This window comes from Mobula hypostoma, chromosome 7 (genome assembly GCF_963921235.1).
Source record: "Mobula hypostoma chromosome 7, sMobHyp1.1, whole genome shotgun sequence".
In the NCBI taxonomy this organism is placed as follows: domain Eukaryota; kingdom Metazoa; phylum Chordata; class Chondrichthyes; order Myliobatiformes; family Myliobatidae; genus Mobula; species Mobula hypostoma.
Genome location: NC_086103.1, coordinates 151,941,733 through 151,965,681, shown reverse-complemented (window position 1 = coordinate 151,965,681; position 23,949 = coordinate 151,941,733). Strand labels below are relative to the sequence as shown.

The following is a 23,949-nucleotide window of genomic DNA, read 5'->3' as shown; positions in this document are numbered from 1 at the left end:
GTCGAAGTTTTACAATATAGTAAAATACTGCAGTCTTCCAAATCATTTATTGAAGCAGCAGTTCCAGGAACTGAGACACACTAATGTGTCAACGTGACTTTTAATGTGAATGTGAATAGGTCATCATGTTCAAGATTGCACTTGTTGGAAGATCCTCTTGCTTCTGTGGCCTGATCATAAGATCTAGATGAAATCAGTGAGGTTGTTCATGAAACTGAAAAGTACACACAGTGCTTGGAAGAATATTGATAAAAGGCCTGGTCATTTGTATTACAAAAACAACCTGGAACGCATCCATGAAATAATTTTTTTTAATAATGGGCCCTATATATTGAGATGCATCATATTTTAGACACCTTTAATGTGAAAAACAAATTTCTATACATATCCTTTGTCTAAGGCATTCACCAATCAAACATTCATTTTCTATTTTATTCAGTATTTGGGACAACTCTTCAACCATAACATATCCTGGAGGATCATTCGAGCATGGACAATCTCTTGGGATTTTTCATATGATTCAATAACATTAATCCTAGAAACCTATGTCTCCTAAAAAGTTAGAAGGAACATGGTAAGAGAAGAATATAATAATGTGGGAATATTGCCATGATGAGGACAAAATGATATACATTTTGTTTTATAGCCCAAGCCAATTGAACTCAAGTTAATCAGGCAAACCAGCAAGAAACACAAACTACAAATGTCATCATAACCTTGTTTGCTAAGCTGTAACTACTGCCTTATTTTTATTTCTTTACCTGTACTTCAGCCCAGTTACACCATTCCATGGTAGCCTAATATTTGACTAAGATATGTCTTAGAACTTTAACCACACTCCAATAATTTATCTAGTCCAACAAAAATAGGCTGAACAGTGGATTTAAGTTGGCTCTTTTTGACACTGATCAACAGAAAAAGACTCTTTCGTGTCAAATTGAAAACTGATCTCTACAAATTGATCTGCTAAATTAATTACAAATATAAAACACAAAGTAATTGATTGCATGAACAATCACCCCCACAATTCGGTATTTAGTAGATGCACCTTTGACAGCAATTACAGCCTTGAGTCTGTGTGGATAGGTCTCTGTCAGCTTTGCACATCTGGACCCTGCAATTTTCCCCCATTCTTCTTTACAAAACTGCTCAAGCTCTGTTAGGTTTCATGAGGAGTATGAGTTAACAGCCCTTTTCAAGTCCAGCCACAAATTCTCAATTGGATTGAGGTCTGGACTCTGACTTGGCCGCTCCAGAACTTCAGCTTTGTTGCTTTTAAACCAATGCTATGTAGCTCTGGCTTTAGACTTGGGGTCATTATAATGCTGGAAAGCAGATCTTCTCACACATCGCAGTTCTCTTGCAGACTGCATCAGCTTTTCCTCCAGGATTTCCCTGTATTTTACTGCATTCATTTACCCTCTACTTTCACAAGCCTTCCAGGGCCTGCTGCAGTGAAGCATCCCCAAAGCATGATGCAGCCACCACTATGCTTCATGGTAGGGATGGTGTATTTTTGATGATATGCGGTGCTTGGCTCATGCCAAACATAGCATTTAGTCTGATGGCCAAAAAAACTCAATTTTGGTTTCATCAGAACGCAGAACCTTCTTCCAGCTGAGTTCAGTCTCCCATGCCTTCTGGAAAACTCTAGTCAAGGTGTCATATGGGTTTTTTCAACAGTGGATTTCTCTTTGCCACTCTGACATAAATCAGTAACTGGTGAAGCACTCAGGCAACAGTTGTAGTATGTGCAGTCTCTCTCATCTCAGCCTCTGAAGCTTGTAACTCCTCCAGAGTTGTCATAGGTCTCTTGGTTGCCTCCCTCACAAGTCCCCTTCTTGCATGGTCACTTAGTTTTTGAGGACAACAGCTGTGCCATATTCTTCCCATTTCTTGATGATTGACTTAACTGTACTCCAAGGGATATTCAGTGACTTGGAAATTTTCTTATATCCATCTCCTGACTTGTGCTTTTCAATAACCTTTTTGCAGAGTTGCTAGGAGTATCCTTTTGTCTTCATGGTGCAGTTTTTGCCGAGATACTGACTCACCAGCAGTTGGACCTTCCAGATACGGGAGTATTTTTACTATGGTCGATTGAAACACTTTGACAGCACGCAGTTCTCTGAAACTAGGGCTCCATTTAACTACAAACAAGAGGAAATCTGCAAATGCTGAAAATCCAAGCAACACACGTAAAATGCTGGAGGAACTCAGCATGCCAGGCAGCATCTATGGAAAAGAGTACAGTTGATGTTTCATGCCAAGAACCTGTGGCAGGACTGGAGAACAAAAGCTGAGGAGTAGATTTAAAATGTGGAGAAAGGGGAGAGAGAAACACAGGGTGATAGGTGAAACCTGAAGGGGGAGGGATGAAGTAAAGAGCTGGGAAGTTGACTGATGAAAGAAATACAGGGCTGGAGAAGGGGGAGTCTGATAGAAGAGGACAGAAGGCCATGGAAGAAGGAAAAGAGGTGAGGGAACCAGAGGGAGGTGATGAGCAGGCACGGAGATAAGGTGAGAGAGGGAAAAGGGGGTGGGGAATGGTGAAGTGGGGGGAGAGGGCATTACCAGAAGTTCGGGAAATCGATGTTCATGCCATCAGGTTGGAAGCAACCCAGACAGAATATAAAGTGTTGTTCCTCCAACCTAAGTGTAGCCTCATCATGACAGTGGAGGCGAACATGAATAGACATATCGGAACGGGAATGGGAAGTCGAATGACATATCTCCATTTAACTAATTATGTGACTTCTAAAACCACTTGGCTGCACCAATGATGATTTGGTGTGTCATATTAAAGGGGGTGAATATTTACACAATCTATTATTTTGTGTTTTGAAATTAATTTAGATCACTTTGTAGAGATCTCCTTTCACTTCGATACGAAATAATCGTTTTCTGTTGATCAGTGTCAAAAAAGCCTAATTAATGCACTGTGATTCAATGTTGCAAAACAAAAAAAACATGAAAATTTCAAAGGGGGTGAATACTTTTTATAGACACTATACAGGATTGTTGTTTAAATGTTCAGTGAATTACCTAAAGTAAACAGTGAAATGTTCTATCTAATCTCTTCAGAATACAGAGAAGGGTGGAGGTTGCATTGCCCAGTTACTGAATCCTTGGCCTGATATCAATTACCTACATTTCTAAAATTGCTGTGCTGCAAAACCTTTTTATTTCTTTCTGTACTATTTATAAAGAACCACTGTGAATTAAACTTTGATTGACACCACCTATCCTTTGATTATTCAACATGACATTTTAAAATTATTTTCCAAATATAATATGTCATCCTTTGCAATTTGTTGCAATGTTCCATTGAAGAAAAATCATTGTGCATCTTTGTAATTATGAATAGAATTTTACACAGCCAATGGGCATTGGCTCCATGATGAATTAACAGAGCTATCTTGTATGAACAGGCTTTGGTGGCTTTTCTTCTGGTTCCATTGTTTTTACAGTGGTTCAGAATTGTCTTTGTTCAGCTTATTCTTTGAGAATATAATATTTATGAATATGTAAATGAATTTAAATACCAAGCCATTTTGTAAAGCTAGGAATGCCCTTTGCTTTGTTGACTGTTAAACATGGGTATGTAAGGCATTTGTACTGACGTTTGACTGAAAATAGTTCGCAGTGAATCACTAACTACAGGTAGGAGATTATTTCTACAGCTCATCGTCCTTGAGACAAAAGGCTAAATTTTAACTTCCTGATATGCTGGGCACAGGAGAGCATAATGTTCTGCACTGTGTTTGTAAGAGGGACTTAAATTTGAGACCATAAGACCAGAAAATACAGGAGCTGAATTAGGCCATTTGGCCCATCGAGTCTACTCCACCATTTCATCATGGCTGATCCATTTATCCTCTCAGCCTCAATGTTCTGTTTCTCCCTGTATCCCTTCATACCCTGAAGGGATCTATCAACCTCTGCCTTAAATATACATAAAGACTTGGCCTCCACAACTGCCTTTGGCAACGAATTCCACAGATTCACCACACGGGCTGAAGAATTCCTCCTCAACTCTGTTCTAAAAGGACACCCTACTATCCTGAGGCTATGTCCTCTGGTCTTAGGCTGTCACATCATAAGAGACATCCTTTCCACATTCAAGCTCTCAAGGCCTTTCACCACTCGATAGGTTTCTTATTTTTTGTTATTTATTTTTTACTGAAGTTCATCATCAAACAAACTTTTCCATAAGACGTATTTCAGACATTGTACATATACTTTATACTTTATTGTCGCCAAACAATTGATACTAGAATGTACAATCATCACAGCGATATTTGATTCTGCACTTCGCGTTGCCTGGAGTACAAATCAATAGTAAATATTAAAAATTTAAATTATATATCATAAATAGAAAATAGAAAAGGGAAAGTAAGGTAGTGCAAAAAAAAATGAGAGGCAGGTCCAGATATTTGGAGGGTACGGCCCAGATCCGGGTCAGGATCCGTTCAGCAGTCTTATCACAGTTGGAAAGAATCTGTTCCCAAATCTGGCCGTACAAGTCTTCAAGCTCCTGAACCTTCTCCCAGAGGGAAGAGAGACGAAAAGTGTGTTGGCTGGGTGGGTCGTGTCCTTGATTATCCTGGCAGCACTGCTCCGACAGCGTGCAGTGTAAAGTGAGTCCAAGGACGGAAGATTGGTTTGTGTGATGTGCTGCGCTCTGTTCACGATCTTCTACAGCTTCTTCCGGTCTTGGACAGGACAACTTCCATACCAGGTTGTGATGCACCCTAGAAGAATGCTTTCTATGGTATAGCTATAAAAATTAATGAGGGTTTTAGGGATAGGCCAAATTTCTTTAGTTTTCTCAGGAAGTAAAGGTGCTGGTGGGCCTTCTTGGCAGTGGACTCTGCTTGGTTGGATCAAGTCAGGTCATTTGTTATATTGACCCCAAGGAACTTAAAGCTTTTGACCTGTTCCACTTGTGCACCACTGACGTAAGTGGGGTCGTGCGGTCCGCTACTCCTTCGGAAGTCAACAACCAATTCCTTCGTCTTGCTGACGTTGAGGAATAGGTTATTGTCTTCGCACCATGCCACCAGGTTCTTAATTTCCTCTCTGTACTCAAACTCATCATTACCCGAGATACGGCCTACAATTGTTGTGTCATCAGCAAACTTACATATTGAGTTCGATGGAAACTTGCTACACAATCATGGGTGTACAGCAATTACAGCAGGGGGCTGAGTACACAGCCTTGTGGGGCACCGGTGCTCAGAGTGATTGTAGAGGAGAGCTTGTCCCCTACTTTTACAGCCTGGGTCCTGTCTGTGAGTAAGTTGAAGATCCAGCTGCAGATCTGAGTGCTAAGGTCCAGGTCCTGGAGCTTAGGAATCAGTTTATTTGGAATGATGGTATTAAGGGCAGAGCTGTAGTCGATGAAAAGGAGCCTTACATATGTGTCTTTATTCTCCAGGTGTTCTAAGGAGGAATGTAGGGCCAGAGGGATGGCATCTGCTGTTGACCTGTTGCTCCAGTAGGCGAATTGCAAAGCGTCGCGGTTGACTGGTAGGCTGTGGCTGATGTGTGCCATAAGCAATCGCTCGAAGCACTTCATAGCAATTGATGTCAGAGCCACAGGTCGATAGTCATTCAGGCATGCCGCCTTGCTCTTCTTCAGCACCGGGATTATCGTTGCCTTCTTAAAACACAAGGTGATCTTAGACTGAAACGAGGAGCAGTTGAAGATGTCAGCAAACACTCCAGCTAGCTCGCTTGCACAGGCCCGGAGAACCCATCCCGGGATGCCATCTGGGCCCGTAGCCTTCCTTGGATTTATCTTCAGGAAGGCCCTGAAGATAATATATATATCATATAATCATATTTGCCGCGAATCTCCACATAATATTTATCTGAGGTATATACCTATAGAAAAGGGAGGAAAGAAAGAACAAGCAAAAGGAGAAAACTGTGTACGTAGGGAGTGATCTTTTTTTTACAACATATTCATTGATTTATGAGAATAAAATCAGGCCTATGAGGTGTTATGTAGTTGAACCATTTTCCCAGTATGAATCGAATTGTTCCAACTTACGATTAACAGATGCTGTTATCTTCTCCATTTTGTAAATGTCCTTTGTAATTTCCTTCCACGCGTTTAAAGTTGGGCTCTCCTGTGATAAACATTTCCTGATAAGAGTCTTTTTACCAGCTGCCAGCAGTACATTCATTAAATATTTATCTCTTTTCAACCATTCTTGAGGTACATACCCAAAATATATGGTCTTACCTCCTAAGGGTATTTCCCATTTAAAAATGTCTTGTAGGGCATTGTGTATCCCACACCAACAGTCTTTGATAACGGGGCGATCCCAGAAAATATGATAATGGTTTGTATTTTGATTTCCACAATTTTTCCAGCAAACAGGGAGGTTACTATCATAATGGGATTTCTGAGAGGGTGTAATAAAATATCTTATCAAGTTTTTCCATCCAAACTCCCTCCATTTCTGTGAACTGGTACACTTCCACTGATACCTCCATATTATTGTCCATTCTTCTTCAGATATAATTATCCCTCCTTCCTTCTCCCATTTTGTTTTAATGTATGAAGTTGAATGTGTTTTAAGATTTGACAAACCCTTACACACGCTTGAAATGATTCTACTACCATTATCTGAAATATATGCTTTTCTAAATAGCTCTATCAAACATGTACTTGCCTTGGTTATATTTTTAACCCTCCTATTAACATACTGTCGCATCTGTAGATACTGAATAAAATCTTGTTTTACAAATAAGTGTTTCTCTTTAAGCATTTCAAAACTGAACAGTGTTCCTTCTTTCATTATATTACAAAGAACTGTTATTCCTTTAGCTGTCCAGTCCTTAAATCTAGCATCCAGTATATTCGGCATAAAATCCAAGTCATATGCATACCATTTAAGAATTGCAATATCTCCCTCTAGTTTATATTCTTTTTATAATAGTTTTCCATATTTTAAGAGTCCATTTCACTCATGGATTATCAAAAGTATTTATGTACCTTTGTAGGTTGTTATCAGCCAAAATTGCCTGTATGGGGATGTATCCCCTCCTCCATGTTTTTCCATTAAGCGTCATATGATGGGTTGCACCAACATATCACAGCTCTCAACTGTGCTGCAAAATAATAATCTCTAAGAGAAGGTAGGCCCCATCCCCCTTTTCCTTGGCTAATTGCAAAGTTTTGGGATGAACTCTAGGCCTTTTACCTTGCCATATATATCTTGATAACATTTTGTTCCATTCATTGAATTGATTCTGATTAATGTCTACTGGTAGGGTCCGAAAGAGATATAATAGTCTGGGCAATATATTCATTTTAATAGATTCAATCCTTGAACTGAGACTAAAAAAAGGAATTGGGTTCCATCTTGTTATATCTTCTTTAATTTTTTATATATGGGCTGATAATTGAATTCTGATAATTTTGCCAAATCTTTTGACATAATGATGCCCAAATATTTGAAAGACTGTCTTTGCCATGCCCAAGGATATCTACTTCCAATTTCTCTTGGTGGGCTATAGTTATATGAAAGTGATTGGGTTTTATCTATGTTGATCTTGTATCCTGATAATTGACCATATTGTTCAAAGGATTGCATCAATTTAGGTAAAGAGTATGTTGGTTGCCCTAGATAGATCAAAATGTCGTCTGCATAACAGGTCAATTTATGCTCTGTCCCTTTAATAGTAAGTCCCCTGATATCTTCATTTTGTCTGATGTATTGAGCTAATGGTTCCAGATATAATGCGAAGAGTAGCGGTGACCATGCACAACCCTGTCCTGTGCCTCTTTCTAGGGTAAAGCTATTTGGTAAATATCCATTGATTTTAATCCTAGCAGTAGGGTTGTCATATAGTGCCTGTATAGTTTTAATAATTGTGTCATAGAAACCAAATCTATGTAAAACTCTGAAGAAAATTCCAATTAACCGAATCAAATGCCTTTTCAGTGTCCATGCTTATCATTATTGCTTCGATTTTATTTTTTGTATATGATCCATAATGTGAAGTGTCCTTCATATATTGCCTTGTGTTTGGCATTGTTGTATAAAACCTGTCTGATCCTTATGTATCAGTATGGGTAGAAACTCTTCTAATCTATAATCTACATTAAGAACAGATATTGGTCTAAATGACCCACATTCCATTTTATCCTTGCCTTCTTTCAGTATAGTTGAGATTATCGCTTCCTTCCAGCTGGGTGGCATTTGTGCCTTTTTTAGAGCCCAGTTCAGTGTGGGGAGTAAGACAGGAATTAACTCATTTTTAAATTCTTTACACCACTCTGCCGTATACCCATCTGAATCTGGTGACTTGCTAAATTTAATTGCAGTTCAACTTCAGCAGTCATCGTTCTATTTTGTTCTTCACTTAAAGTGGATAACTCTAAGAAAGTATCAATTTGGGTTATGCTTCCCCCTGGAACTTTGGAATATAGAGTTTTGTAAAACACTTTTAAAGCTTCTTGAATTTCATTTAGCTTATTTTTTTTATCATTTTTGTTCTTGGATCCCTAATTCTATGAATTGTATTTTTTGCTATCTTTTCCTTCAGTTTCCACGCCAGTATTTTCATAGACTTAGATCCACTTTCATAATGTCTCTGTTTCAGAAGCATTAAATTTTTCCTTATTTCTTGCATAGCCAAACTATTAATTTCATTGCTAATTTTTAAAATTTCCTCTAATGCATCCCGTGCCAAATTCAATTTGTGTTTTTTTTTCTAGTTCCTTCAGCCTATTTTGTAATTCCTCTAATGCTTTATTCCTTATTTTTTTCTTATATGAAGATATCGCTATGATGTTCCCTCTTAAGACAGCCTTCAGAGTATCCCATAGAATGGGAGGTGAAACCTCTCCATTATCATTGAATTCTAAGTAAAGACCAATTTCTTTTTTGATTTGTTCCTTAAAGTAGGGATCATTGAGTAGACTTGAATTTAGCTTCCAAATAGTATTCTTTGGTTGTAGGTCAAAATCAACAGATAAATATATAGGTGCATGGTCACTTACATGTTATGTCCCAATTCCACAGGTGACTATTTTGTCTTTGTCTCTTCCAAATGTTATGAAATAGTCTATTCTTGTATCTATAGAATGGGGGGGGCAGAATAATGAGTGTAATCCCTTCTGTTGGGGAAAAGGTCCCTCCATATATCAATTAAATGGACATCCTCAAAAAGTGTATTAACTCTCTTATGTAAGGATTTTGTTTCATAGGTTTTTCTATTGGAAGAGTCTAACTTTAGTTGTAATTTTAAATTTAAGTCTCCCCCACATATCAGGAGACCTTCTGTTTCTGTTACCATAATATTAGTAATTTTCTGAAAGAAACTAATATCACTTGCTGGGGGTGCGTATATATTCAATAGAGTAACCGAATCTCCATCTATATTCCCCGTTACCAGCATATATCTGCCCACCTTCTCTCCCATTTTGAATACTTTTTCAAAATTTACCTTGCTTAAGGTAAGAATAGCAACTCCTCTCCTATGTCCTGATTTTATATGAGGAGAAAAACAAATTAATGAAGCCCATTCTCTTTAGTTTTCCATGCTCATTATCACTTAAGTGAGTTTCCTGTAAATACTCTACATGGGCTTGTTCTTTTTTTTCATTTTGGATAGAATTTTACTGCATTTGATTGGATTTAACAGCCCATTGACATTAAAAGAAATGAGTTTTACTTTGTCCTTAGCCATGTGTATTTATCTGTCAATATATCATTGAAATTAGCAGAATTAAATTTAATCGATCTACTCCCTGAGCAAATAAGTACCAAGAAATGTGAATAATTTTTAAAAAGGCAACGAAGGTGTGATTGCAAGGCTGAGGTCTCTAGTAGATGACCCTGGGTTGAGCTAGAGGAAATGTCCAGCCGTGGAGGATAGCCCCTCCTCCCTGTGAGTCGGGGGCCCCCATGACAGTACCCATAAAAGTAAGTGAACATGTCCATTACACAGAAAAGATTTCCTTGTGTACTCCCATATATATATTCTCATTTAGGTGGGGGAAAAGGAGTGAATGAATGAATTTAAAATATTGAGTAATATAAAATCCACATTATAATAAGTTTTCTTGAAATAGGTATAGCACCATCTATTTTTGCTTCTGTTTATCTAATCAACACTTTTAAAGTTAGCCAAACCTTATGGCTCTTCTGGAGGGGGTGAGGGCTGTCTTCAGAAAACTCACAGTCTCTTCCTGATATTTCCTCGCCCTCCTCCCATCCCCTGCTTTCTCGGTTCTCTTACTATTTCCCAAGCAGATCGGGATAACTGCCCAGCCAGGCTTTCCCTCGGTTTGATCACGCTGACGGGCAGCCCTCTGTTCCTCATGTCTGTAGTCGCCTCTTCCACTGTCTGATACAGTTGTACACCATCTTCATAAAACACCCGCAGTTTAGCAGGGTATGGAGTTTGGAATCTAATTTTTCCCTGCTTTAATATTTGCGTTACTGCATGGTATTCCTTACGTTTCTGCAGGACCACCGGGGGGGTGATCTTGATCGAAATATATTAACTTCCCATCCAAAAACACACTCTTCTTACTCCAGGCCCTTCGTAGAATCTCCACCTTGGTATTGTATCGAAGGAATCCAATTACTATTGAGCGTGGCTTATCTTCTCTGTCTCCACTAGGCCTCGGAACGAGTGCACGATGCGGCCTCTCAATTTCAAGCTAGGGAATCTCTAGCGTATCCTGCAGCAACTTTCCTACAAACTCCATCATAGACAAACCCTCTGCTCCTTCGGGAACATTGTCTATCCTGATATTTTTCCATCGTGATCTTCCCTCCTGGTCAATCAGTTTACTTTCCTGTTGATTTAATATTTTTATCGTTTTACTTAGTATCCATTCCACATTTTGCACACGATTTTCTACCTTCTCAATTCGCATCTCTGCCACCGCTATTTTTTGATTGACGTTGGCGAGCTCTGATTTGATATCATTGAGTTGCTGTTTTATATTTTTTTGGAATCCCCGTATCTCTTCCAGAATTTTTATCGTATTTGCTGCTTCACCTGAACGAGGCCCATCGTCAGCCTTGCCACCACGCGTTCGGGTAGGAGAGCCAGGCATTGCACCTCTCTCATCCATAGGCTCCGCAGTGATGCTTTTTTTTATCTCCATTCTTTTTCCCCATTCTTGCCGCCCTTATCAATTCAGATATCTTTGAAAGGTCTTATGTTTGATGGATTAACGGGGCAATATATGTGTTTTTCTGGACGAGCTGTTGATTTAAGCTGTCATTCTGGACGATGACATCACTGGAACCCCACTCGATAGGTTTCCATTAGGTTACCCCTTATTTTCTGAATTCCAGTGAATACAGGTCCAGAGCCATCAAATGGTCTTTATATGACAAGCCATTTAATCCTGGTATCATTTTTGTGAAACTTCTTTGAACCCTCTCCAGATTCAGCACATCCTTTCTAAGATAAGGGGCCCAAAACTGCTCATAATACTCTAAATGAGGCTTTACCAGTGCTTTATAAAGTCTCATCATTACATCCTTGCTTTTATATTCTAGTCCTCTTGAAATAAATGTCAACATCGCATTTGTCTTTCTCAGCACTGATTCAACCTACAAATTAACCTTCAGGGAATCCTACACAAGGACTCCCAAGTCCTTTGCACCTCAGTTTTTTGTATTTTTTTCTCCAGTTAGAGAACAGTCAACCCTTTCCTTTCTTCTACCAAAGTACATGACCATACACTTCCTTATACTGTCTTCCACCTTCCATTTCTTTGCCCATTCTTCTCATCTGTCTAAGTCCTTCTGTGGCTGCTTTATTTCCTCAAAACTACCTGCCCCTCCACCTATCTTCATATCATCTGCAAACTTTGCAACAAAGCCATTAATTCCATCATCCAAATCATTGACATATAACGTAAAAAGAATCGGTCCCAACACAGACCCTTGTGGAACACTGCCAGTCACTGGCAGCCAGCCAGAAAAGGCTCCCTTTATTCCCACTTGTTGCTTCTGCCATTCAACCACTGCTTTCTCTATGCTGGAATCTTTCCTGTAACACCATGGGTCCATAGCTTGTTAAACATAGAACATAGAATAGTACAGCACAGTACAGGCCCTTCAGCCCACAATGTTGTGCCGACCCTTAAACCCTGCCTCCCATATAACCCCCCACCTTAAATTCCTCCATATACCTGTCTAGTAGTCTCTTAAACTTCACTAGTGTATCTGCCTCCACCACTGACTCAGGCAGTGCATTCCACGCACCAACCACTCGCTGAGTAAAAAACCTTCCGCTGATATCCCCCTTGAACTTCCCACCCCTTACCTTAAAGCCATATCCTCTTGTACTGAGCAGTGGTGCCCTGGGGAAGAGGCACTGGCTGTCCACTCTATCTATTCCTCTTAATATCTTGTATACCTCTATCATGTCTCCTCTCATCCTCCTTTTCTCCAAAGAGTAAAGCCCTAGCTCCCTTAATCTCTGATCATAATGCACAGTCTCTAAAGCAGGCAGCATCCTGGTAAATCTCCTCTGTACCCTTTCCAATGCTTCCACATCCTTCCTATAGTGAGGCGACTAGAACTGGACACAGTACTCCAAGAGTGGCCTAATCAGAGTTTTATAGAGCTGCATCATTACCCTGTGACTCTTAAACTCTGTCCTTCGACTTATGAAAGCTAACACTCCATAAGCATTCTTAACTACCCTATCTACCTGTGAGGCAACTTTCAGTGATCTGTGGACATGTACCCCCAGATCCCTCTGCTCCTCCACACTACCAAGTATCCTGTCGTTTACTTTGTACTCTGCCTTGGAGTTTCTCCTTCCAAAGTGTACCACCTCACACTTCCCCGGGTTGAACTCCATCTGCCACTTCTCAATCCACTTCTACATCTTATCAATGTCTCTCTGCAATCTTCAACAATCCTCTACACGATCCACAACACCACCAACCTTTGTGTGGTCTGCAAACTTGCCAACCCACCCTTCTACCCCCACATCCAGGTCATTAATAAAAATCACGAAAAGTAGAGGTCCCAGAACAGATCCTTGTGGGACACCACTAGTCACAATCCTCCAATCTCAACGTATTCCCTCCACCACCATCCTCTGCCTTCTGCAGGCAAGCCAATTCCGAATCCACCTGGCCAAACTTCCCTGGATCCCATGCCTTCTGACTTTCTGAATAAGCCTACCATGTGGAACCTTGTCAAATGCCTTACTGAAATCCATGTAGATCATATCCACTGCACTACCCTCATCAACATGCCTCAAAGAACTCTATCAGGCTTGTTAGACATGATCTGCCCTTCACAAAGCCATGCTGACTGTCCCTGATCAGACCATGATTCTCTAAAAGCCCATAGATCCTATCTCTAAGAGTCTTTTCCAACAGCTTTCCCACCACAGACGTAAGGCTCACTGATCTATAATTACCCGGACTATCCCTACTACCTTTTCTGAACAAGGGGGCAACATTTGCCTCCCTCCAATCCTCCAGTACCATTCCCATGGACAACAAGGATATAAAGATCCTAGCCAGAGGCTCAGCAATCTCTTCCCTTGTCTCATGGAGCAACCTGGGGAATACTCCGGTCAGGCCCCGAGGACTTATCCATAACAACTCCAACACCTCCTCTCCCTTAATATCAACATGCTCCAGAACATCAACCTCACTCATATTGTCCTCATCGTCATCAAGTTCCCTCTCATTGGTGAATACCGAAGAGAAGTATTCATTGAGGACCTCGCTCATTTCCACAGCCTCCAGGCACATCTTCCCATCTTCATCTCTAATCGGTCCTATCTTCACTCCTGTCATCCTTTTTTTCTTCACATAATTGAAGAATGCCTTGGGGTTTTCCTTTACCCTACTTGCCAAGGCCTTTTCATGCCCCCTTCTTGCTCTCCTAAGCCCCTTCTTAAGCTCCTTTCTTACTTCCCTATATTCCTCAATAGACGCATCTGATCCTTGGTCCTTAAACCTCACATATGCTGCTTTCTTCCACCTGACTAGATTCTCCACCTCACTTGTCACCCATAGTTCCTTCACCCTACCATTCTTTATCTTCCTCATGAGGTTAAGCAGCCTCATGTGTGGCATCTTGTCAAAAGCCTTCTGAAAATCCAAGTACACAACATCAATCAATTCTCCTTTGTCTATCCTGCTTGTTATTTCCTCAAAGAATTCCAACAGATTTGTGAAGCAAGATTTTCCCTTGAGGAAACCATGCTGACTCTGCCCGATTTTATCATGTGCCTCCAAGTACTCTGAAACCACATCTTCAACAATCAACTGCAACATCTTCCCAACCACTGAGGTCAGACTAACTGGCCCATAATTTCCTTTCTTCTGCCTCTCTCCCTTCCTGTAGAGTGCAATTTTCCAGTCTTCCAGGATCTAGTGATTCTTAAAAGATCATTACTAATCCCTCCACAATTTCTTCAGCCACCTCTTTCGGAACCCAGGGGTGTACGCCATCTGGTACATTCACCTCCATCCTATGTGGTTTCTGGTTTTTTTTAGCTGGCAGAGGAAAGCCTCCCGAAACACATTTTCTGGTATCATTGGCTTCCTTGACGGGCTTCCTTGACGGCCTTTCTTGAGGAAAGTTGACTTTGGCTATAGTACCCCTGGGCTGTTTTAACTAGCTGATGGGGCACAACTATATTTCCACTCCAAACATCTCAATATTACTGCATGAACAATGCCCATTGTTTCAACAAGAACTGCCTCTATGCTCCCACCAAGCTTTATGGGTGAATTCCAGAAAGGTTAAGAAACCTATGAACCTAGAATTGAATTCCAAAACCACTATCTAGATCACTCTTTTTACCGAAAGATTAGAAATATTTAAATTGAGAGCCTACCTTCCCTAAGGACATCTTGATTGCAGCCTGACCCACTCAGCTCAATTCCTGCAGCTGGCCCATTCCCAGTGCATATCTAATTTTGCAGATTTATTTTTCTGCTGTTTCCAAACCTGGCCTGCTCACACAGATTCCCCTTATTCAGTTGTGATTCTGAAATATAATTATATCGAACCTTGCTCATCAGGCCCAGAAACATAGAAACATACATAATAGGTGCAGGAGTAGGCCATTTGGCCCTTCGAGCCAAATTCATGAATATGAAGTTTGAACTCTTTAGCTCAACATAAGTACAGTACACTCCAGATGAAGAGTTTCCATTATACCTTATGTTATACATTTATGAGACATACAGTATCCCTTTCAAATCACCTCTTGTAATGCATTCTTTCCCAATAATAGGAAATGAGTATTAGGGAGGATATATTTTTATTAATGGTGCTTATGACTTAAGAAATAGATACATAGAGCAGTTCAATATGTTTAAATTTCAAAGTTCAAAGTAAATTTATTATCAAAGTACACATAGATCACCATATACAACTCTGATACTTGTATTCATGTAGGCATACTCAATAAATCCAATAACCATAACCAAATCAATGAAAGACCACACCCAACAGGGCGAACAACCAGCATGAAAAGGGCAACAAACTGTGTAAATACAATAAATAAATAAATAAATAAATAAATAAGCAAGCAAGCAAGCAAGCAATAAATATCACCAACATGAGATGAAGAGTCCTGAAAAGTGTGAAGTTTGTGAGAACAGTCCAGTGGTGAGGCAAGTGAAGTTATCCCCAGTGGTTCAAAGACAATAGTTGAGGGGTAATAACTGTTCCTGAACCTGGAGGTGTGGGTTCTGAGGGTCCTGTAGCTTCTTCCTGATGGCAGCAGTGAGAAACAGGCATGGCCTGAGAGTTGGGGGTCCTTGATGATGGATGCAGCTTTCCTGTGACAACGCTCTGTGTATACCTATGTAGTTAAAGAGTTGCTGCATGAAGGAGGGCTTCAGATTTACAGATCATTGGACTCTCTTCCAGGGTGGGTGGAATCAGTACAAACAAGACGGTTTGTTTGGTATCTAAACTGAAGGGGAGCCAATACCCTTGCCAGGAGGTTTGCTACTATGTCTACGACTCAGGATGGTTTAAACTAAAATGGCTGAGAAAGGAACTACAGCAGTAGGGCAGCTGATGGTACGATGAGATCAAGAAAGATGGTAAAACAAGTAAGACTGAAAGGAAGGACAAGCTAATAAACATGATGGGACTGATGGGCTGAACTGTGCTTATTTCAATGCTAGGATATCGGAAGCCCTCTCATCTCCTTAGCCATGTGTAAAATTGTATTATCTTCCAATTTCTGGCCCCACTACCACATGGCACAGGAATTAATCCTGAGATTACAACCTGAGAGACCCTGTCCTTTAACGCAGCACCTAGCTCACTGACCTCATATTGCAGAATCTTGTCACCCTTCCTACTCACGTCATTGGTACCAGGTGGTTCGATTTGAGGTGCCTGACCCTAGCACCCAGGAGGCAACATCCCATTTGGGAATCTTGTTCTCATCCACAAAACATCCTGTGTGTTCCCCAAACTATGGAATCCCCTATCACTACAGCTCGTCTCTTCTTCCCGCTTCTCTTTTGAGCCACAGAGCCAGACTCTGTGTCAGACACCTGACAGCTGTGGCTTTCCTCTGTTAGATCATCCCCTCCAAAAGTGTCCAAAGTGGTATACCTGTAACTGAGGGTAACAGTCACAAGGATACTCACCTATCCACCCCCCACCTCTGATGGTCACCCATTTACCTTGCTTGACTGTAACTACCTTTGTGTATGTCCTGTCAATCAACCCTTCAGCCTCCTGAATGATCTGGAGCTCATCCAACTCCAACTGCAACTCATTAACACGGTCTGTAAGAAGCTGCAGCTGGATGCACTTCTTGCAGTTGCAGTCCTCAGGGAAACTGGAGGTTTCCCACAACCCACAAGAGGAGCATTCCACTATGCTGCTTGGCATTCCCACTGCTCTAACTGTGCAATAAGAAAGAAAGAAGGGAAAAAAAATGAAAAATCCACCTACAGCCTCTGCCTCTCCTCCCCGAAGCCTCTATGAGCCAAAGCCTGAACTCCTCTCTGTAATATTGGCCTAATGAAAGGAGCATGTATACAGTTAAAGGTAATGCATTGTGGTGAAGAAGGACTTTGAGGCCCATTATAGACTGAAATTGGCATTGCAAGTGGATAAATAGCATGTGGATGAATGTGTATGGCATGCTTACCTTCATTGAGGAGTGTTGAGTATAAGTGTAAGGAAGTCTTGAACCAGTTGCATACAACTTTATTCTACTGTGTGCAGTTCTGGTTGTCCCAGTATAGGAATGAAATGGAGACTGTGCAAGGTTGCAGAAGAGGTTTACCAATATGCTGCCTGAGTCAGAGAGTATGGGCAACAAGGAAAGGTTGGATAAACTTGGGTTGTTCTCCCAGGACATGCTTTTCAGAGCAGAGGGGGGTGGCTTAAAGGTGACATGAGGGTCTAAGTTTTTATGCCAAAAGTGGTAGGTGCCTAGAATAGGTCACCAACGTAGGAGCGGCATCAGGCAGTTTTGTGGAGTTGCGAAAGACACATGAATACATAGAGAATAGAAGGATATGGATGATACACAGGAGGAGGTCATTTAGTGTAAATTGGCATCGTGAGCTGAATAGCCTGTCCAGTGCTGAACTATCCTATGTTCTGTGTTCCATTTAATATGGTTTCCCATTCACGTTGAGTCACAATATGTCAGGAAAAACAACAAAAGTGTCCTTATAAAAAATATGTAAGTGTAATACAAAAGTTGGTTGTCTGAACTATTCTTGTCTGATCCTCGTAGATCATTTATCCAGCCCTTTAGCTGTCAGTGTGAATCATAATTAATCTCTCACAAGGGCATGTTCTATTAAAATACAATAGAATGCATGAAATTTCTTTGGGATTTCTATGTGGTGGTTCTGAAGGTGATCACTGATGGTGACTCAGCAGGAGAATACAGTCAGGTACAAAGCCACCACTGTCACTGTGGGCAAGACTTCTGCCATGAGCTGCTCCATACTGGGATCCTGGTATTTCATCCAAAATCGGCTGAGAAGGTAAACACTTATCCAGAATTTGGAAATGAAAATTGGTGGGGTTATATAATATGCATCTGGTCTATTTTGGTAAAAAGGAATTTGGTCTTGTATTTTTAGTGAAAATCAGTCTAAAGGAACAGAATACAGTATATGTAAATTATTGAAATAATCCATGGTGGTGGATCACCTGACCTCGGGGAGTATCCTGCAATAATAATCAGTGGTTGGTAACATTTTGGAGCATCGGTTTGTTTAGTTGATTACTGGTTGATTGGTCAGATACATACCATAAAATTTGAGTTCATTCATAATGCAAATATTTTTATGAGGTGTAGAAGAATTCTTTCAAATTTTAAATTACAATCTTCTGTTTTAGCAAGCCTTTGATAAGTGCTCTTCGCCCAGTTGTGTAAACTTAATCTAATGCCATTGATTACTCAACACATGACATAAAAGTCTTCCCAGCAGTCACGCCAATTCTAAGTAATTCTGTTTTAGTTTAGCTTTATAATGAGTAAGTGATTGACTTTCGCCAGAGATTAGAAGTGAACTCAGTTCTGAGTGCTGAAGTGAAATTAATCTTTTATTTTAAAAACTCTTCTTATGTAGGTATGTCGCTGATGTAGTGGCATCTGGGCAAAAGTTAAGACCTTTGACTTTTAAAGGTTTGTACGTCAACAAGATCTGCAATATATCGGAAAACTCGGGTATCAAAGATTTGGTTTGATATAAAATGCAGCACTGCTCCTGGTTCCTGCACACTGGAGGACACTTCTACTAAAGAAACTGGAATGGAATCAATACACAGTTCAGATCATCAGAAAGTTCCCATTTCTGTAGTGGTCATGTGTTTGGAGTCAGCAACATATACCTCAGGAGAAGAGTTTTTCATTGGGTGCAAGCAAGATAACATTAACAAAACTCAGATCATTGATACTAAGGGAGATCAGGACAACACTTCATCACCACTCTGCTGTATCAAGAGGCCATCGGAATTGTACAGGGAGTCTGAACGTGCCAGTCAGAACATTGAACCCAATGGACGTCGGCAGCAAGAAATATTGCTGTATCCCACAGAATGGACTTCAAAAAGTAATATCGTGGAACCAGATTCTGCTTCAGTTTGGAAGATGCCTTCTGTTTCCTCCATGTATAAAAATACATGCAGTTCAGCAAATTCACCATCTGAGCTAAAAGTCAAGAATCTTGGATCAAGTGTTATTGTATTTTCTGACTATGTACATCAAGCTGAATCCACACCCCATAAAAACACCGAACTCTACATCTACGAAGCATCAGATGTGTTTTGTGAACCTTCTTCGTCTGAAGATAATTCCACAGAGATGTCACACGATGCGGGATATTTTATGAGAAAGAGAAGGCAAGGTGTCAGTGGGGAGCAGAGATGCAATGCTACCAATGTGAGTGCAAGACTCTGCCAGTTTAGGAAATACGCTGAGGAACTAGAGGTCCCTGATAAAGACAATCCAGGGGAGAATAAAGAAATGAGAGAAGAGGTAAGAATGTCAAAAAGTTTTAAATTACGAAATAGATCTTTGCAATGGATGGTTCAGCAAATATGTATATATTATGCCAAATATAGCATTTTTCTAAATGTACAAACATAAAATGCAACTAGAAGTGCTTTCTGTTTCACTTTATGTTACTCCACTTAGAAAAATGCAGTTAGAAATAGTCCACATGTCTGGCAGCATCCATGGAGAGGGAAAAATATCCTAAGAACTGCAGCACAGTATGTTCACATTAATATGGATTATTCTTTAACAAGCAGAAAAGCCTAGTTTGAATTTTGGCTTATTACAAGCTAAATTATTTTTTATTAAATTATGTCACATGCACAGTTGAGCAATCTTTGATATAAAATGAGAAGAGAACAGCAAAACACAGAGATAAGTGATCTCTGTGAATATGGTTTGGTTTAGCTGGGACAAAGCAAGACAAAGTTAGAACTGTGATTTTCACAGTGTACAAATAGGCAATAAGTGTTATATTTTTTCAATATAAAGTAGCTTCATTTCTGTTACTTCTGCTAGAGATTAATAAGGAAAGAATTAAGTCATTCTTTACAGAGGCATCTCTTGGATAAAGATCTGATCAGCAGCTTCATTATTCCAGACGATTTAAGAATGCACATCCCAATAATGCAAACCGAAAGTAAGGTTTTTATAATTGAACTTGCTAGGGATTAGATTTAGGGAATCACTGTGCAAGGTTAATATAGGTAAATAAATGGTGAAATATTGTCGTTGATCTCCATTACAATGAGAATGATGCTGTGGTTTCAGCCAGTGTCGTGACTGACTCCATTAGTGAGGAACGAGTGTTTGCCTTAAGGGCCACCTTGAGAGCCGGAATGCAAGTAAAATATCTGGAATAATAAACTACAGAGCATAACATGAAGTAAAAAAGAAAGAGTCTGTCTTGGAATCTTATGATTTATTCATAAGGAGAGATGAAATCTAGTCATAGATCATAAGGTGTAGGAGCAGAATTAGGCCATTTGGCCAATTGAGTGTGCTCCGTCATTTGATATGATTGATTTATTTTCCCTCATAATCTCATTCTCCTGCCTTCTCCCCTTAACGACTCAAGAACCTATCAACCTCTGCTTTAAATATACCGAGAGATTTGGCCTCCATTGCCATCTTCAGCAATAAATTACGCTGCTTCACCACCCTCTGGCTGAAGAAGTTCCTCCTCTTCTCTGTTTTAAAGGGATACCCTTCTATTCTGAGACTATCCTAGATTCTGGTACTATTGAAAACATCCTCTCCATGTCCACTCTATCTGGTTGTTCTGGTTGCTGCAACTGGACAAAAAAAACGATCTAAAAGTACCAAACAGTAACTCTACTGTCACTCTAATTACAGAGAGAAATAGATGGCCCAAACTATGTACGGAGAGCTCGTGTTGAGACAGATTCTAGGATTAGGTGAAGGGAGGAGTAGAATGAAAGGACTACTAGCATGAAGCAAAAAATGTCAGGGGCAAGGAGGAGCGTTCTAATTTCTGTGCCTCCTTAGATCTGACCAAATAAAAGTTTTGGAATTAAGGTATTTTACAACTCAAACAGAGGCTATTTGGACCTTGGTTCTCTGACAGTTGATATGGACACATTCAGCCTGAACCCACTTCCTGTCTTTTGGGTTTAATCATCCAAACAACAATTAAGTATAATGAGAACTTTTGTGAGAGACCCAGTTCAGTTGGAAGGTCTCCACCTGAAATGTCAATTTCTTATTTCCCTCCATAGATGCTGCTTGACCCTTTGCGTTTCTCCAGTGTTTTGGGTGTGGCTCCAAATTCCAGCATCTGCAGTCTCTTGGGTCTACATTACAGCAGTGCTGTGTAGTGGATGATCAAACGGATTTATTTAATGAAAGTTTGTGAAGTTTACAGGATAACACACAGCGACTCAAGTATCATTAAGAACCTGCACCAGTTATTGATATAGTCCATTGAACAGCCCAGTTAAAGCAAAATCATGCACAAGTCAATGCTTCTAGCAGTGGTGATTTGGAGCTTTTGTTTCAGAAGCCCCAAAATTCATTTATCGAAGAGAAAATAAATAACTTGCATTTACATAACATCTTATTTAAAAGGACTTTAGTACCCATTCTGATTAATTGAAGCAGCCACATTGCACTCAGCAAGATCCAAAAGGCAGGTAATTGATGCGAGTTGGAGGGATAAAGGTTAGCAGAACACCCCTACTCACCCAGTAGTCCTGTTGTGCCTATTTGAGAAAGCAGACAGAACCCCAAATCCTATACCTGATGAATCCTCTCAGCTTGCTGCCGGGCCTTCTTGGGGTCCACTGATCTACCTCCTGGCTTGTCTTCCCAAATTCTGCTATCAGCTGGTAATGAGCATGAGGACCTGAAATAACCCCTGTTGCACCACTTCACTAAATAGCCAAGTCTGTGTGTGCAGGCATTAAATAATGGCGAGGAAATGTGGAATATTGTGTCACCATCCTCTCTTCCTTCATTTTTGTTTTTAGGTATTAGGCAAAGGGAGGAAATTCATTGCTGTGAAGCTTTGACTTTATGTTGCCCTTGGGCCCCCCCCCCCCCCCAGCACAGCTGAACGTAGTCAGTCAGTCATTTTCTTCCTTTCTTTGGTGTCTGGCCAGCTAAGAGTTAAACCCTATATGTAAGTAAGAATTGCCCATAGTTTGTACATGGCTCTCAGAACCAGTGAACATTCATGAACCAAAAATAGCACATATCACTGTGTGTCAGATTTTGGTCACATCTTTAGCTAACTGTGGAGGCACTCTAGCTCCAGGGACTTAATTAGCAGACAGGATAGGGTTTAATGAATCCCACAGCACAGATTCATGGTATACTACAATGAAAGCACCTTGTGTGTGCACTTGCTTCCAAAGTGTTGTCAAGTAGCAATCCATCAAACACAATGTTTTAATCTGATGAGTTTTTCCTCATAAGTGCTACTTTAAAAAGGTTACTTCAAACTTACATTTTTTTAAATAGCCATTAAATCATTTTAGCAATGAAATGCATTTTTGGATAACTGCTTTTATTTTTACTGCAAAGTATTAACACTTACCACTGGAAATTTTTCAGTGTAGCTTTAGTCTGTGAGTGGTTTTATAATGATAGAAAGAAATATTCAAAGTTATGAGCAACTGAGCAAAGTAACTCCAATTTTCACAAATAATGTCATTGTAAACATAAAGTCCAGTGTTCTAGGTCAAATTCAGATAATTTTCTGGTGTTATTGTAGACAGGTGAGCCTCACGTCAGTGGTAAGGAAGCTACTGGAGAGAATTCTTAGGGATAGGATTTGTGTGCATTTAGAAAACCATAGCCCAATTAGGGAAAGCCAGCATGGCTTTGCACTGGGCAAGTTGTGACTTACTAACTTGATTGAGTTTTTTGACAAGGTGACGAGAATGATTGATGAAGGTAGAGCTGCGGATGTTGTCTACATGAATTTTAGTAAGGCGTTTGACAAGGTCCCTCATGGGAGGCTCATTCAGAAGATTAAGATGCACAGGGTCCAGAACTGGCTTACAAACAGAAGATGGAGGGTATTGGCCTTATTCCAGCTGGAAGTCTGTGATTAGTGTTGTTCTGCACGGAACTGTACTGGGATCTTTGCTGTTTGTGATGTATATAAATGACCATGATGAAAATGTCAATTGGTGGGTTCGTAAGTTTGCAGATGATACAAAGATTGGTTGTGTTGTGGATAGCATAGAAGACCGGCAAAAAATATAAAGTGATATAGATCAGTTGCAGATATGGGCAGAGATAAGGCAGATAGAGTTTAATGCAGCTGAATGTGGTAGGTCAAATGTAAAGAGACAGTACACTGCTAAGGGTAAGACCCCTAACAGTATTGATGAGCAGAGGGATCTTGGGCTTCAGGTTCACAGCTGGCTGAAAGTAGCTACAAATGTAGATAGAGCATATGGCATGCTTGCCACTATTAGTCGAAGCATTGACTTCAAAAGTCAGGAAGTTAATGTTGCAGCTTTATAAAACTCCAATTAGGCCGCATCTGGAGTATTGCATACAGTTCTGGTCACCTCATTATAGGAAGGATGTCGAGGCTTTGGAGAGGGTGCAGAATGTTGTCTGGGTTACAGGGCATGTGCTATAATGAGAAGTTGGACAAACTTAGGTTGTTTTCTCTGGTGTGGTGGAAGCTGAGGAGGTATCTGATAGAGGTTTATAAGATTATGAAAGGCATAGATAGAGTACCCAGACAGTATTTTTCCCAGGGTTGAAATATCTAAAACCAGAAGGAATGCATTTAAAGTGTAGTTTCAGAGGAGTTGGTACTTTCAAAGCAGATGTGAGGGCAGCTTTTTTTTCACCCAGAGAGTGGTGGGTGCCTGGAATGCCCTACCTGAGGTGGTGGTAGAGGCAGAAACATTGGGGATGTTTAAGAGACTGAAGCACCTTCAATAA

General features: G+C 40.3%; 1 protein-coding gene and 1 long non-coding RNA gene across 6 annotated transcripts in view; one reads left to right on the top strand and one right to left on the bottom strand.

The window, feature by feature from the left end:
* The window catches only part of stard13b (StAR related lipid transfer domain containing 13b), a 458,491-nt gene that overhangs the window by 18,970 nt on the left and 415,572 nt on the right, over positions 1-23,949 (top strand). For 2 of the 5 annotated variants that reach the window (XM_063054300.1, XM_063054297.1), the window contains exon 1: positions 18,472-19,503. In XM_063054300.1, coding sequence (XP_062910370.1) covers positions 18,778-19,503 — 726 coding nt within the window. In that variant the 5' untranslated portion in view covers positions 18,472-18,777. Of the gene's footprint in view, positions 1-18,471; positions 19,504-23,949 lie in introns of those variants that run through there. The other 3 variants (XM_063054301.1, XM_063054299.1, XM_063054298.1) reach the window with 2 other exon arrangements.
* The window catches only part of LOC134349664 (uncharacterized), a 69,200-nt gene that overhangs the window by 17,970 nt on the left and 27,281 nt on the right, over positions 1-23,949 (bottom strand). The window contains exon 3 of the long non-coding RNA XR_010018745.1: positions 6,059-6,137. This is a non-coding gene — a long non-coding RNA (uncharacterized LOC134349664). The remainder of the gene's footprint in view (positions 1-6,058; positions 6,138-23,949) is intronic.